Source organism: Procambarus clarkii, chromosome 34 (genome assembly GCF_040958095.1).
Source record: "Procambarus clarkii isolate CNS0578487 chromosome 34, FALCON_Pclarkii_2.0, whole genome shotgun sequence".
NCBI lineage: Eukaryota > Metazoa > Arthropoda > Malacostraca > Decapoda > Cambaridae > Procambarus > Procambarus clarkii.
This window is the reverse complement of record NC_091183.1, coordinates 16,570,969-16,587,774: the sequence shown is the minus strand read 5'-3', so window position 1 is coordinate 16,587,774 and position 16,806 is coordinate 16,570,969. Positions and strand designations below refer to the sequence as shown.

At 50.0% G+C, this 16,806-nt stretch overlaps 1 protein-coding gene across 1 annotated transcript; it reads left to right on the top strand.

The window, feature by feature from the left end:
* Positions 1-5,735: 5,735 nt before the first annotated feature.
* On the top strand, positions 5,736-11,918 carry LOC138371016 (calphotin-like). Its single transcript, XM_069335656.1, has 4 exons — positions 5,736-5,804; positions 6,446-7,429; positions 7,518-8,139; positions 11,065-11,918. Exons 1-4 carry the CDS (start codon positions 5,736-5,738, stop codon positions 11,916-11,918), a joined length of 2,529 nt encoding a protein of 842 aa, XP_069191757.1.
* The last annotated feature ends 4,888 nt before the right edge of the window (positions 11,919-16,806 follow it).

Below are 16,806 nucleotides of genomic sequence, written 5' to 3'. Positions count from 1 at the left end.
TGGATTTCGGTAAAACAGTAAATTTGCTGTGTTGATTACGAAAGTGATTGCTGTTCTTCCCATGTTTCACACTTGCCTTCTGGATTGTGCCTGGCCCTCTCACATCTCACACTGGTCCTGTATTGCATGTCTGCTCCTATCCCATTTGTCACACTTGCCTTGCATTGCATGTCTGCTCCACCCATCCTCTTGGCCCAACCACTTGGGATGGACGGTAGAGCGACGGTCTCACTTCATGCAGGTCGGCGTTCAATCCCCGACCTTCCAAGTGGTTGGGCACCATTCCTTCCCCCCGTCCCATCCCAAATCCTTATCCTAACCCCTTCCCAGTGCTATATAGTCGTAATGGCTTGGCGCTTTCCCCTGATAATTCCCTTCACCCATCACACACACTTGCTTTATAATTGTATAAAATATAACGTTGACTGTAAGGGTTGTATAGGTGCCCGTCTTCCCTGGAATTACATGTTGTTGTATCGCAACAACCCCCCCCCTCCCTTCCCTGCAGTCACCGGACTTGTAGTGCTGTATTCCGGCTTCTCCCAAAATGTCACATACAAGACTTGTGTTTTATGATATTGCAGCAAGACACTTATCTTACCTAGTATACTTAAAAAACAATCATGAATGTTTGGGTAAGATTTTTTAAAACGAGACTTATATAATTATTGTTTACTGTAAGATTAGAATAATGTTTGTGTCTCTCTCAGGAAGAGCATGGTGCCGTTATGAGAACGTCAAGAAAGAGCCACGTTATAACTATTCTGGGAGTCTTACAACGCCATAGGTCCCTGGTCTCCAATAATGGTCACCTCCCGGTCGCCGAGGTTCAGGACCACCACCATGATTAAATGATCATAAAAACTTTGAAGATTTCTGTAAAAGAAAATTGTAATTATTTCCATTTCAATAATTTTTCAAACATATAGAGTGTTTGGTTTTCATTTATGTCTTATTTGTGTGTATTTTTACTTTGCCTGTGATACCCCCCTCTGTGTGTGTACTCACCTAGTTATGTTTGTGGGGGTTGAGCTCTGGCTCTTTGGTCCCCCCTCTCAATCGTCAATCAACAGGTGTACAGATTCCTGAGCCTATTGGGCTCTATCATATCTACACTTGAAACTGTGTATGGAGTCAGCCTCCACCACATCACTTCCTAATGCATTCCATTTGTCAACCACTCTGACACTAAAAAAGTTCTTTCTAATATCTCTGTGGCTCATTTGTGTGTTTGTGTGTGTTTGTGTGTGTGTGTTTGTGTGTGTGTGTTTTGTGTGTGTGTGTGTTTACTAGTTGTGTTTTGCGGGGGTTGAGCTTTGCTCTTTCGGCCCGCCTCTCAACTGTCAATCAACTGTTTACTAACTACTTTTTTTTTCCCCACCACACACACACACCCCAGGAAGCAGCCCGTGACAGCTGACTAACTCCCAGGTACCTATTTACTGCTAGGTAACAGGGGCACTTAGGGTGAAAGAAACTTTGTCCATTTGTTTCTGCCTCGTGCGGGAATCGAACCCGCGCCACAGAATTACGAGTCCTGCGCGCTATCCACCAGGCTACGAGTGTGTGTGTGTATGTGTGTGTGTGTGTCAAATGGGGTCCAATTTTTGACCCATTGGTAATGGCATGGTCCATTACGGACAGCCTGAGAGGAGGAACCTTCATGAGTGCAGACTGGTGTTGTATGAGAGGTGACTGAAGGTGTCACTCTTGAATCCCCTCTGTAATAGCGAGAGCACACTGGTGTCGTAAGAGAGGCTTGACTGAAGGTGTCACTCATGAAGCCAGTAGGGGGGGATTTATGACTACAAGGGTCTTCCCCATTTCTGAGATGGATGAGAGATGGTGAAGAGTGATAATCGCATGATCGTAGGGGGTATTTTCCTGGTTTCCTTCCCACTCACGAAGTGTGTTTTTAGGGATAACTAATGTATTTTAGAGACTAACTCGTAGACCAGTGGAAGTCGCAGATGGATGCGAGATAGGTGACGGATGGATGAGGAGTGATAACTGTGTGAACCGGGGTATGGTTTTCCGGTTATCCCCATGGTCTTTAATTGTGAGCTTATGTGGTGTAGAGTGTCCCCAATACACGATGAGATGGATGAGATAAGGTATGATGGATGCGTGTGATTAATTGCATGGCAGGTGGTCCTGATGAGTGTTTAGTGGTTAACCTCAAGGGATTGGTAATATGTTGAAAATGTATGTTTAAAAAAACGTAGATTTGTTTTGTCAACGTCCACTCTACTGGTGGAACGGGGGAGACATATTGATGATGGATGAGGAGTGATAATCCAGCGACCTGGGTATGGTTTCCGGTTATCCTTGGGTAATATGTGTGGTTTTCAGACTACCCCCAAACCCTCTTGATTATTTACTGTAGAGGCTCCCCCACTCAATCAGTGGAGATAGGTGTTGTGTGGATGGATGACAGGTGTTCATGGTGCTTGAGCATAAACGATTTGCCTGGGAAGGTTTAGTGGGTTGGGGTACCGCACTTCCCACAGCCAGGTGTGTGGCGCCTCTATGACCATGCCGCGCCTCCATGACCATGCCGCACCTCCATGACCATGCCGCACCTCCATGACCATGCCGCCTCCATGACCATGCCGCACCCATGACCATGCCGCACCACCATGACCATGCCGCACCACCATGACCATGCCGCACCACCATGACCATGCCGCGCCTCCATGACCATGCCGCACCTCCATGACCATGCCGCACCTCTATTACCATGCCGCACCACCATGACCATGCCGCACCACCATGACCATGCCGCACCTCCATGACCATGCCGCACCACCATGACCATGCCGCACCACCATGACCATGCCGCACCACCATGACCATGCCGCACCTCCATGACCATGCCGCACCTCCACGACCATGCCGCACCTCCACGACCGCGCCTCCATGCACGCACCGCGCCTCTATGCCCAATCAATGCCCGGTCACTGTGATTAATCAATTAAATATGGTTACTTAACGGGTCGGCAAGGTCCCACACACACACACACACACAGCTCACCTGTTGATTGACGGTTGAGAGGCGGGACCAAGGAGCCAGAGCCCAACCCCCGCAAACGCAACTGGGTTAACTGGGTGTCTCCTCCCTCTGGGTCCTCCAGGTAGACACGTGTCATTAAAGTATGCATCGCCTCTCACGACACCTGCTTCACTCCCGCCCATTTTTAAAATATGGACTGTCTTAGACGGTCTTCAATATAACACTCACAAAATAAATATTAGTGTTATTCTTGTTGGCTGAAATAATTGGTAGGGGCATGACGATGAGTGTTGATCTCTGTCAACGGAAGAATCAGCGTCCTCATCTCGTTAGTGTGTCTCGCATGCACTAAGGAGATCTTGAGGACCGACAGCTAGACCTGCCAGCCATCAAGGCATGTATGTAATTTGCTCACAGCGGCTTGCACACGTGGTTCCCGCCCCCCACACACACACTACACTCAACACACCCTACACTCTACACACTCACTACAAAACGACACTACACTAGACACTACACACACTATACTCTATGCACTACACACACACATACTACACTACACAGTACATACACTCACACTACACTCTACATACACACTACACACGCTACACTCCGCACGCTACACTCCGCACACTACATACAGACACACAAACACACAATACACTACACTCTACACACTAAATACTACACTCTACACACTCACACATTACTCTCTACACACACTACACTCTACACTACACTACACATTCACTACACTCTACACACTCAATACATATACACACTACGCTACACTCTACACACTCACTACATACACACACACACACTACCTTCATACACTACCCTCTACACACACACACACACTACACTACACTACACTACACTACACACTACACACACACTCACACAACACACACACACACACACACTACACTACACACAACTCACTCTACACACTACACCCTCACTACACACTACACTCTTGATAACCAGTCAGTATAAAAATCTCATTTCGATATTTATATATATTACAAGTTCAAAACTTTTACAATACATGTTCAATTCAGTCTATTTTCATTATCTAAATTTTAGTTGTTATTTCTTCCTTTCAGTAACTAATCATTAGCTAGTTTAAATTGTATATTTTAGTTGGTTACAAAGCACTAGATTTATGAATTCCCCCAAATTTAATTGTGGAACTGCGTCAGACACTTCATATTGTTTTAAATGAAGTGTCTCAGACCTTTTAAAGTACGTATGTATATTATTATTAATTAATATACATTCTTTAACTTAACCTATCATGTTTCTTATGTATCTGTTCTCATAGTCTGTTAGTTGATGGTATTCGTGTGTCTTGTTTAAAAGTATTGTATGTGTATTATTAATATGGACTCATAAAACGAGATTTGGATAACCGTTTCCTTACACCTAATGTATCTGTTCAAATAAACAATGTGTGTAAAGAGTTGTCTATTCACTTCTCCAAATGATGTTTACCAAAAAATTACACATCCAGAGATGTCTATCCATGTATCCAATTGATATTAATAAAAATATATTCACATCCAGATTTGCCTTATCCACGTACCAAAATGGTGTTTATAAAAATAAATACGTATCCAGAGTTGTCTAGCCACGTATTGGTTGCTTAAGGACGTGCCAAATTGCAGGGCATACCTAGATGATATAGTCTTGTATAGTAAGTGTTGGAGAGACCACCTGTCAGGTCTTAAGAAATTATTTACAGTGTGGCAAAGTGCCAATTTAACAGTAAATGCCAACAAGTTTAGTTGGGCAAAGGGCACTATAATTTGTCTTGGACATGTAGTGGAACTGGGCTAAGATACTTCCTTTGCAAGATGAAATACAAGGAATAGTGAACTATCCAGTGTTAACTAGTAAAAAGGGAGTTCAAAGTTTATTGGAATGTGTGCGGTACTGTATGAATATTTCTACAGTTGCTGCCCCATTAACCAATTTGTTGCATAAGCAAGTGAAATTTAAGTGGACACAAGATTGTCAAAATTCATTTCAGAGTTTAAAGGGAATATTATCTATGTCACCTGTTCTAGCACACCCTCAATATGCCAGACCTTTTATCCTCCATATTGATGCAGCTGATTTGAGAATCGGTGCAATTCTAATACAAGTTGGCCTTGATAACATTGAACAACCAGTATATTATTATACTAGAAAATTTAATAAAGGACAGAAGAACTATTCAGTAGTGGAAAAAGAGGCACTAGGTCTCATTTAATCTGTTAAGAAATTTGAAACTTACCTGTCAGGTAATAAAGTGTTAGTTTTCACAGATCACAACCCACTTGTCTTCATCAATATGATGAAACTAAAGAATCAAGGGATTATTAGATGGTGCTTATTTTTGCAAGAATTAATGAGAGAGTTAATATAAATTTTTGCAAGAGATTAAGCATATTCCTGCTAGGCAAAATGTTATTGCTGATGCCTTATCAAAGAGTTTTGTGCATGATGTAACATAATAATGGGATATGTTTATTTTAAATTTACATTTTATTTGTTACATTCTTACTTTCAGAAAAAAATGCCGTTGATCTTCACTCAATTGCAATTTTTTTTTCTCGGAGGAGAGGGTATGTTACGTATCCCTAGTTGGATACTCACAATATTTCATAATAAATAAATTATTTAATTATGTTTCTTCATATATATGTGTATGCTTTTTTGAAAAGTGTAGTTGGACATGGCAACGTCAATTGAGGACGTGGATTGCTTGGTTAAAGTAGACTTCAAGTGCACAGGTACGGGGCCTGTAAGCTTGGTGGGCAAGTATTTGCCAGACGTATTCACTGGTGGAGTGGCCAGATGTCACCCCCTTTAATAATTCATACCTTAATATTTATCTTATATACATTTATTGTATTTTTATTAATGCCATTTGCATGTTGAGAATTATATTTTATTTCATTTTATGTCTGTGTTAGCACGATTACATTTCTCATTTAATTATTTGTAAATTATATAAATTAATCGCCTGCCATCCCTTGAGGGAGGGGGAAGTGTGGTTTTTGTGCCCTTGAGCATCAGAAGTTGAGAGACCATCATCTGGGATACTTCGTTTTGATAAGTCATTTGTTCTGTTTTATTGTTTCGTAGGGTACATATGTTTGTCTGCGGAGATTTTCTTATATATTTAAAGTCAGTTAATTCTCTCGTGTTACTGAAGTGAATACCATTTGTTTAATATTAAAAACGTGCATAATAATTTTTGTTTAATAATTATATAATATTGTATAAATTTGTATGTGCATGTTTATTTCACCTGATCTTTTAAATTTATATTTCTGTCTTACATAGGTGCACTCTGGTGTTGATTTTTGTTTATTGATAGTAAACTTGCCCTAGACCAGAAATTATATCACTTTACCTTGCAACACGAGCTCTGCGAACTAGCTAAGTAATACCAGCCACCCACCTGTTGCCAGCCAACCAGCTGTTGCCCGTCACCCAGCTGTTGCCTGCCACCCAGCTGTTGCCCGCCAACCAGCTGTTGCCTGCCACCCAGCTGGTGCCTGCCAACCAGCTGTAGCCCGCCAACCAGCTGTTGCCAGCCACCCAGCTGTTGCCAGCCAACCAGCTGTTGCCAGCCACCCAGCTGTTGCCAGCCACCCAGTTGTTGCCAGCCAACCAGCTGTTGCCAGCCACCCAGCTGTTGCCAGCCACCCAGATGCTGCACGCCACCCAGCTGTTGCCCCCCCCACCCAGATATTGCCTGCCACCCTGCTGTTGCCAGCCATCCAGCTGTTGCCCGCCACCCAGCTGTTGCCCGCCACCCAGCTGTTGCCCGCCACCCAGCTGTTACCCGCCACCCAGCTGTTGCCCGCCACCCAGCTGTTGCCAGCCACCCCGCTGTTGCCCGCCAACCAGCTGTTGCCTGCCACCCAGCTGTTGCCTGCCACCCAGCTGTTGCCCGCCAACCAGCTGTTACCAGCCACCCAGCTGTTGCCAGCCACCCAGCTGTTGCCAGCCAACCAGCTGTTGTCAGCCACCCAGCTGTTGCCAGCCATCCAGATGCTGCACGCCACCCAGCTGTTGCCCCCCCCCCACCCTGCTATTGCCTGCCACCCTGCTGTTGCCAGCCATCCAGCTGTTGCCCGCCACCCAGCTGTTGCCCGCCACCCAGCTGTTGCCCGCCACCCAGCTGTTGCCCGCCACCCAGCTGTTGCCAGCCACCCAGCTGTTGCCAGCGACCCACCTGTTGCCCGCCACATAGCTGTTGCCTGCCACCCAGCTGTTGCCAGCCACCCAGCTGTTGCCTGCCACCCTGCTGTTGCCAGCCATCCAGCTGTTGCCCGCCACCCAGATGCTGCCCGCCACTCAGCTGTTGCCCGCCACTCAGCTGTTGCCAGCCACCCAGCTGTTGCCAGCAACCCAGCTGTTGCCAGCCACCTAGCTGTTGCCAGCCACCCAGCTGTTGCCAGCCACCCAGCTGTTGCCTGCCACCCAGCTGTTGCTCGCCACCCAGCTGTTGCCTGCCACCCCAGCTGTTGTCCGCCACCTAGCTGTTGCCTGCAACCCAGCAGTTGCTCGCCACCCAGCTGTTGACCGCCACCCAGCTGTTGCCTGCCACCCTGCTAGTGCCCGCCACCCAGCTGTTGCCTGCAACCCAGCTGTGGCCTGCCACCCAGCTGTTGCCTGCAACCCTGCTGTTGCCCACCACCCAGCTTTTGCCTGCCACCCAGCTGTTGCCACCCACCTAGCTGTTGCCCGCCTCCCAGCTGTTGCCTGCCACCCTGCCGTTGCCCGTCATCCAGCTGTTGGCAGCCACCCAACTGCTGCCCGCCACCCAGCGGTCGCCCGCCACCCAGCTGTTGCCTCACACCCTGCTGTGGCTCGCCTCCCAGCTGTTGCCCGCCACCCAGCTGTTGCCCGCCACCCAGCTGTAGCCCGCCACCCAGCTGTTGCCCGCCACACAGCTGTAGCCCGCCACCCAGCTGTAGCCCGCCACCCAGCTGTTGCCCGCCACCCAGCTGTAGCCCGCCACCCAGCTGTGGCTCGCCTCCCAGCTGTTGCTCGCCACCCAGATTTTTCCCGCCACCCAGCTGTAGCCCGCCACCCAGCTGTTGCCCGCCACCCAGCTGTTGCCCGCAACTCAGCTGTTGCCCGCCACCCAGCTGTTGCCCGCCACCCAGCTGTAGCCAGCCACCCAGCTGTTGCCTGCAACCAAGCTGTTGCCCGCCACCCAGCTGTTGCCCGTCACCCAGCTGTTGCCTGCCACCCAGCTGTTGCCCGCAACCCAGCTGTTGCCCGCCACCCAGCTGTTGCCCGTCACCCAGCTGTTGCCCGCAACCCAGCTGTAGCCCGCCACCCAGCTGTTGCCCGCCACCCAGCTGTTGCCCGCCACCCAGCTGTTGCCTGCCACCCAGCTGTTGCCCGCCACTCAGCTGTTGCCCGCCACTCAGCTGTTGCCCGCCACCCAGCTGTTGCCTGCAACCCAGCTGTGGCCTGCCACCCAGCTGTTGCCTGCAACCCTGCTTCTGCCCACCACCCAGCTTTTGCCAGCCACCCAGCTGTTGCCACCCACCTAGCTGTTGCCCGCCTCCCAGCTGTTGCCTGCCACCCTGCCGTTGCCCGTCATCCAGCTGTTGGCAGCCGCCCAACTGCTGCCCGCCACCCAGCGGTCGCCCGCCACCCAGCTGTTGCCTGACACCCTGCTGTGGCTCGCCTCCCAGCTGTTGCCCGCCACCCAGCTGTTGCCCGCCACCCAGCTGTAGCCCGCCACCCAGCTGTTGCCCGCCACACAGCTGTAGCCCGCCACCCAGCTGTAGCCCGCCACCCAGCTGTTGCCCGCCACCCAGCTGTAGCCCGCCACCCAGCTGTGGCTCGCCTCCCAGCTGTTGCCCGCCACCCAGATTTTTCCCGCCACCCAGCTGTAGCCCGCCACCCAGCTGTTGCCCGCCACCCAGCTGTTGCCCGCAACTCAGCTGTTGCCCGCCACCCAGCTGTTGCCCGCCACCCAGCTGTAGCCAGCCACCCAGCTGTTGCCCGCAACCCAGCTGTTGCCCGCCACCCAGCTGTTGCCCGTCACCCAGCTGTTGCCTGCCACCCAGCTGTTGCCCGCAACCCAGCTGTTGCCCGCCACCCAGCTGTTGCCCGTCACCCAGCTGTTGCCCGCAACCCAGATGTAGCCCGCCACCCAGCTGTTGCCCGCCACCCAGCTGTTGCCCGCCACCCAGCTGTTGCCTGCCACCCAGCTGTTGCCCGCCACTCAGCTGTTGCCCGCCACTCAGCTGTTGCCCGCCACCCAGCTGTCGCCCGCCACCCAGCTGTTGCCCGCAACCCAGCTGTTGCCCGCCACCCAGCTGTTGCCCGTCACCCAGCTGTTGCCTGCCACCCAGCTGTTTGCAGCCACTCAGCTGTTCCCAGCCACCCAGCTGTTGAACGTCACCCACCTGTTGCCCGCCACCCAGCTGTTTGCAGCCACCCAGCTGTTGCCAGCCACCCAGCTGTTGCCCGTCACCCAGCTGTTGCCAGCCACCCAGCTGTTGCCCGTCACCCAGCTGTTGCCCGCCACCCAGCTGTTGCCCGTCACCCAGCTGTTGCCCGCCACCCAGCTGTTTGCAGCCACCCAGCTGTTGCCAGCCACCCAGCTGTTGCCCGTCACCCAGCTGTTGCCAGCCACCCAGCTGTTGCCCGTCACATAGCTGTTGCCAGCCACCCAGCTGTTGCCCGTCACCCAGCTGTTGCCCGTCACCCAGCTGTTGCCAGCCACCCAGCTGTTGCCCGTCATCCAGCTGTTGCCAGCCACCCAGCTGTTGCCCGTCACCCAGCTGTTACTCGCCACCCAGCTGTTGGCAGCCACCCAGCTGTTGCCCGTCACCCAGCTGTTGCCCGTCACCCAGCTGTTGCCTGCCACCCAGCTGTTTGCAGCCACCCAGCTGTTGCCCGCCACCCTGCTGTTGCCCGTCACCCAGCTGTTGCCCGTCACCCAGCTGTTGCCAGCCACCCAGCTGTTGCCCGTCACCCAGCTGTTGCTCGCCACCCAGCTGTTGCCTGCCACCCAGCTGTTGCCCGTCACCCAGCTGTTGCCCGTCACCTAGCTGTTGCCAGCCACCCAGCGGTTGCCAGCCACCCAGCTGTTGCCCGTCACCCAGCTGTTGCTCGCCACACAGCTGTTGCCCACCACCCAGCTGTTGCCCGTCACCCAGCTGTTGCTCGCCAACCAGCTGTTGCCCTTCACCCAGCTGTTGCCCGTCACCCAGCTGTTGCCAGCCACCCAGCTGTTGCCTGCCACCCAGCTGTTTGCAGCCACCTAGCTGTTGCCCGCCACCCAGCTGTTGCCCGTCACCCAGCTGTTGCCAGCCACCCAGCTGTTGCCAGCCACCCAGCTGTTGCCCGTCACCCAGCTGTTGCTCGCCACACAGCTGTTGCCCACCACCCAGCTGTTGCCCGTCACCCAGCTGTTGCTCGCCAACCAGCTGTTGCCCGTCACCCAGCTGTTGCCCGTCACCCAGCTGTTGCCAGCCACCCAGCTGTTGCCCGTCACCCAGCTGTTGCTCGCCACCCAGCTGTTGCCCACCACCCAGCTGTTGCCCGTCACCCAGCTGTTGCTCGCCAACCAGCTGTTGCCAGCCACCCAGCTGTTGCCCGTCACCCAGCTGTTGCTCGCCAACCAGCTGTTGCCCGTCACCCAGCTGTTGCCCGTCACCCAGCTGTTGCCAGCCACCCAGCTGTTGCCTGTCACTCAGCTGTTTGCAGCCACCCAGCTGTTGCCCGTCACCCAGCTGTTGCCCGTCACCTAGCTGTTGCCCGCCACCCAGCTGTTGCCCGCCACCCAGCTGTTGCCAGCCACCCAGCTGTTGCCCGCCACCCAGCTGTTGCCAGCCACCCAGCTGTTTGCAGCCACCCAGCTGTTGCCCGCCTCGCAGCTGTAACCAGCCACCCAGCTGTTGCTCGCCACCCAGCAGTAGCCCGCCACCCAGCTGTTGCCCGCCACCCAGCTGTTGCCCGTCACCCAGCTGTTGCCCGCCACCCAGCAATTGCTCGCCACCCAGCTGTTGCCTGCCACCCAGCTGTCGCCCGCCACCCAGCTGTTGCCCGCCACCCAGCTGTTGCCTGCCACCCAGCTGTAGCCAGCTACCCAGCTGTCGCCCGCCACCCAGCTGTTGCCCGCCACCCAGCTGTTGCCTGCCACCCAGCTGTAGCCAGCTACCCAGCTGTCGCCCGCCACCCAGCTGTCGCCCGCCACCCAGCTGTCGCCCTCCACTCAGCTGTTGCCTGCCACCCAGCTGTTGCCCGCCACCCAGCTGTTGCCTGCCACCCAGCTGTAGCCAGCTACCCAGCTGTTGCCCGCCACCCAACTGTTGCCCGCCACCCAGCTGTTGCCTGCCACCCAGCTGTAGCCAGCTACCCAGCTGTCGCCCGCCACCCAGCTGTCGCCCGCCACTCAGCTGTTGCCTGCCACCCAGCTGTTGCTCGCCACCCAGCTGTTGCCTGCCACCCAGCTGTAGCCAGCTACCCAGCTGTCGCCCGCCACCCAGCTGTCGCCCGCCACCCAGTTGTCGCCCGCCACCCAGCTGTCGCCCTCCACTCAGCTGTTGCCTGCCACCCAGCTGTCGCCCGCCACCCAGCTGTCGCCCGCCACTCAGCTGTTGCCTGCCACCCAGCTGTTGCCTGCCACCCAGCTGTCGCCCGCCACCCAGCTGTCGCCCGCCACTCAGCTGTTGCCTGCCACCCAGCTGTTGCCTGCCACCCAGTTGTCGCCCGCCACCCAGCTGTCGCCCGCCACTCAGCTGTTGCCTGCCACCCAGCTGTTGCCCGCCACCCAGCTGTAGCCGCTATGGTGCACCTGATTTATCAACCTGCATCAGCCACCCAGTGTACACCATGTGTTACTTGCATGTTACCACATGAGGTCCTTGCTTGAGTTGTTGCACCAACAACCCTGTGTCTACTTCTGTTGCTCGCATGTTACTGTTATGACCACGCATGCACCAGTATGATCATACTGAGACTGGTATATGAGTGTGCTCAAACTATACAGTCATATCTTGGCTGATAGCCTTGTATCACGAATATTGTGTTTATGATATAATCTTATGTTACCATATATTATTCTTGCTTTATGTGTTGTCAATGTGCGACATACATTTGCAAGTCTATATTGATTCTGTATCAAAGTTGTATGTCATGTAATTGTGGATATGATGTCTAGTTTTAGCAGTAGCCTAATGTCATGGAGTTTGAAAAAAATCCTTGTATGCTTATTGTATGCAATGCTACATAAATGCTGTGTAGGTAACATTATGTAGACCATGTTGGAGAAAGTATACATTTAGTTTCCAGATATATTATTTATATGTATACTGAGTAGTTTCCATTTTAGTGTTGTACCTTGCATTGTCCCATTGTCATGACATTTAATGAAAATATGGTACTGTGAAATGTTTACCACTTAGACAATCTTTTGATACACATGTTGTATATATTTAATATATTTTAAATCTTTGTACGTGTATGTATAACAGTTGGTGAATGTCGTTGAATCCTACCCCCCCCCCTTCCCCTCTCCCGCTGTGATGTACCGACTGCACCAGTGTTACCATCTCGTATCCATGCGGATTCTTTGTGTTATTTTGTATTTCATGATAATTTGTTTAACGTATTGAATTATTATTATATAGCATTATGTAAGGTTGTGCATTATACTCTTAATTAGTTGTATATTAAATTAGAAGTTCCTGAGTGGGTTTATGTTGTAAATGAGCAAGAGAGGTTTGAAAGTTGAAGGTCAGTTGACTTATTGGAGTTGGTTACAGTGTCGCCTCGCGACAAGGTTGGCTCAAGGCGCCACTACTCTCTGACCTCTCCAGGCGAGCAGACCTGTTAGCGTTTTGGTCCGTGATTTGTGACTTTATTTGGGTAGTGTGCCTGCTAGATTTATTCTCATGTAACAGTATGTATTTATATGAATCATTTCTGCTGTTGTCTATTATGTATATCAGGTGGTTGAGGGTTTTATATGTCTTTGTGAGGTAATGTTCTGAGGAACTTAAGTAAGGCCATGGTGCTCTATGTGATTTGGTTACCTTATTCCTCATGTGTTATTGGTAGTGACACCACCACCCTGGTATTAGCAGAATATAGGCGCTAGTGTTCCACTGCGCCAAGGAAGTTCCTGGTGTCAGCTAGTGTTAATTGATCCAGTTTCAAGACCTATATTTGATGTATCATGCCCAGTTATTGAGAAGCTGGATATAAAGTAATAGTGTGTGATATCAGTGGAATGTTTTATTTTAATATTGTCGATATAGATTAATGCCAGTAAAGTGTAATATTTGTTGCTAGCCTTTCACTCTCCTAGAATATTGATATATATTTGGCCATGCTATGTGTTCCAGTGATGCTGAAGGTTACTCCCTCTTAACAGTTAAACGGGGAGACCGTGACTCATAATTGCATACCCCATAACATTTAAAATAGGGGGCCATAACAGTTACAACATGCGGAGATAGTTGGAGTATTTCATCAGAGCGTCTACAGTCCTTCGCTGTATGTATGCAAGGTGTCAGTGACACGCCAGTCTTTAGTTAAAGTGAGTACAAATATTTCTCTGCTTTAAATAGTGTTTCCTTGTGTTGATCTAAGATCAACCATCTGACCTGTGGTTATCTCGTTATCACCTGTAGCAGGTGTGAGTAAATTGGTCGAGGGGACTATAAGTGTCTTTACAGCCGTCTGCGTGACCCTGTATTACGTCACAGTCTTTGGTATAAGTGTGATACCAGTGGAAGAGTTAGAAGTTAGTCATTGAGTTTTGTGTCAAGGTGACACTTGTGATTATATTGTTACTCAATGATTATTGTGTTGAGTTATATTACAGTGTTATACTTGTGTGTTAGCGTACAGTGTTGATTATAAAATGAATAATTTCGTTAACATTGTCACACAGTAACAAATCAAATCAGTAATTATTACATTAACACTTTGTCACTAAGGACTACATCAACCTAATCAATAACTCTTGACCATAAATATCATATCACCAAGACAGTTAACTACAATGACTAATATTGTTACTGTCAGTGTCACAGATTGTTAATGTAATTACTAACTGTTTGGTAGTCAGTGTGACAGTACCTCTTGTCAGTGTGACAGTACAGCTTGTCATTGTCACAGTACCACTTGTCAGTTTGACAGTACTGCTTCTCAGTGTGACAGTACCGCTTGTCAATGTGACAGTATCTCTTGTCAGTGTGACAGTACCACCTGTCAGTGTGACAGTACCACCTGTCAGTGTGACAGTACCACTTGTCAGTGTGACAGTTCACTTGTCAATGTGACAGTACCTCTTGTCAGTGTGACAGTACCACTTGTCAGTGTGACTGTACCTCTTGTCAGTGTGACAGTACCACTTGTCAGTGTGACAGTACCTCTTGTCAGTGTGACAGTACCTCTTGTCAGCGTGACAGTACCTCTTGTCAGTGTGACAGTACCACTTGTCAGTGTGACAGTACCTCTTGTCAGTGTGACAGTACCTCTTGTCAGCGTGACAGTACCTCTTGTCAGTGTGACAGTACCTCTTGTCAGCGTGACAGTACCTCTTGTCAGTGTGACAGTACCTCTTGTCAGTGTGACAGTACCTCTTGTCAGCGTGACAGTACCTCGTATCATTGTGACAGAATCACTTGTCAGTGTGACAGCACCACTTGTCAGCGTGACAGTACCTCGTGTCAGTGTGACAGTATCACTTGTCAGTTTGTCAGTACCTCTTGTCAGTGTGACAGTACAGCTTGTCAGTGTGACAGTATCACTTGTCAGTGTGACAGTACCTCTTGTCAGCGTGACAGTACCTCGTATCATTGTGACAGAATCACTTGTCAGTGTGACAGCACCACTTGTTAGTGTAACAGTACCACTTGACAGTGAGACAGCACCACTTGTCAGTTTGACAATACCGCTTGTCAGTGTCACAGTACCGCTTGTCAATGTGACAGTACCTCTTGTCAGTGTGACAGTATCTCTTGTCCGTGTAACAGTACCTCTTGTTAGTGTGACAGTATCACTTGTCAGTGTGACAGTACATCTTGTCAGTGTGACAGTTCTTCTTGTCAGTGTGACAGTTCTTCTTGTCTGTGTGGAAGCACCGCTTGTCAGTGTGACAGTACCTCTTGTTAGTGTGACGGTATCACTTGTCAGTGTGACAGTACCACTTATCAGTGTGACAGTAGCACTTGTCAGTGTGACTGTACCTCTTGTCAGTGTTGCATTACCGCTTGTCAGTGTGACTGTACCGCTTATCAGTGTGACAGTACATCTTGTCTGTGTGACAGTTCCTCTTGTCAGTGTGACAGTATCACTTGTCAGTGTGACAGTACCTCTTATCTGTGTAGAAGCACCGCTTGTCCGTGTGACAGTACCGCTTATCAGTGTGACAGTACCACTTGTCAGTGTGACAGTACCACTTATCAGTGTGACAGTACATCTCTTCAGTGTGACAGTAGCTCTTGTCAGGGTAACAGTTCCACTTGTCTGTGTGACAGTACCTATTGTCAGTGTAACAGTACCACTTGTCAGTGTGGCAACACTACTTGTCAATGTGACAGTACCACTTGTGAATGTGACAATACCGCTTATCAGTGTGGCAGCACCACTTGTCATTGTGATATTAACGCTTGTCAGTGTGAGAGCACAGCTTATCAGTGTGACAGTAACTCTTTTCAGTGTGACAACACCACTTGTCAGTGTGACATTATCTCTTATCAGTGGGACAGTACCTCTTGTCAGTGTGACAGTACCTCTTGTCAGTGTAACAGTGCCTCTTGTGAGTGTGACAGTACCACTTGCCAGTGTGACAGTACCTCTTGTCAGTGTGGCAGCACCGCTTGTCAGTGTGACAGCACAACTTGTGAATGTGACAGTAGCACTTGTCAGTGTCACAATACCTCTTGTAAGTGTGGCAGCACCGCTTGTCAGTGTGGCAGCAAGTAGTATATTCTGAGCCAGATAGGGCACTTAACAAACAATGGGGGTACTTATCAGACAATGGAATCAGAGGCGGGGAGCCAGATAGGCCCACTTATCACAAAGGAATCAGAGGCGGGGTGACAGATAGACCCACCTCAAATTGTAGTCTACGGTGTGCCCCCCCCATTTCACTTACACTGGTATCTCCGTTTAAACACTACGTCATTATATAGGACTAATTAAGGATATATATTTATTTGAACAAGTCTGAATGGCCCCTCCAGGACTATGTGCATATATGTCCGGAGCTATATAGGATATATATATACTCAAAATAAAAGTGGGTGAAAAGAAATAACACTTGTTTTATACAATATATTAACAAAAGTACATAGTGGCTTAAACGTAGTCGTAATCTAATTCCCCCCTAATATTGTCTAACTAGACCCCTCCTCCGTGCCCACAGGTCTGTTGTGGGGTCTTCCTCCCCCTCCTGGGGTGATGATGACGATGAGTCATCATCCAGAGGGAGAAAGAGGTGTTGTGGTTCTACTTTCCTCTCCTAGGGGGCTACTGTCGTCATAGCGTTCACTCTCACTGGAAGGGTGTCGCCCTTCCTCCCGTGTGGCTCGATGACGTCATCACTTTCACTTCCAGCGGTCACCCCTTGGGTTGAGGTGGATGGGTGGGGGTCAGGTGGTATGTCTGGATGGCCATAGCCTAGGCTTTTGTATTTATTTAGGTAATAGCGTTTATCATCAAATGCACTTAAACCCCTCTTAGTATTATGGGTGGTGACCATTTGCCCTCCTAAATTCCTAATTTGGTAGTATTGAAAAGTATTTACT

Bases quoted from the DNA above. Each gene is read 5' to 3' on its own strand.
- LOC138371016 (XM_069335656.1), top strand. From the start codon at position 5,736: ATGGCAACGTCAATTGAGGACGTGGATTGCTTGGTTAAAGTAGACTTC. The intron at 5,805-6,445 runs GTAAGCTTGGTG...TCTGCGAACTAG, and splicing joins AGTGCACAGGTACGGGGCCT to CTAAGTAATACCAGCCACCC. The intron at 7,430-7,517 runs GTTGCCAGCCAC...CTCGCCACCCAG, and splicing joins CTGTTGCCAGCAACCCAGCT to CTGTTGCCTGCCACCCCAGC.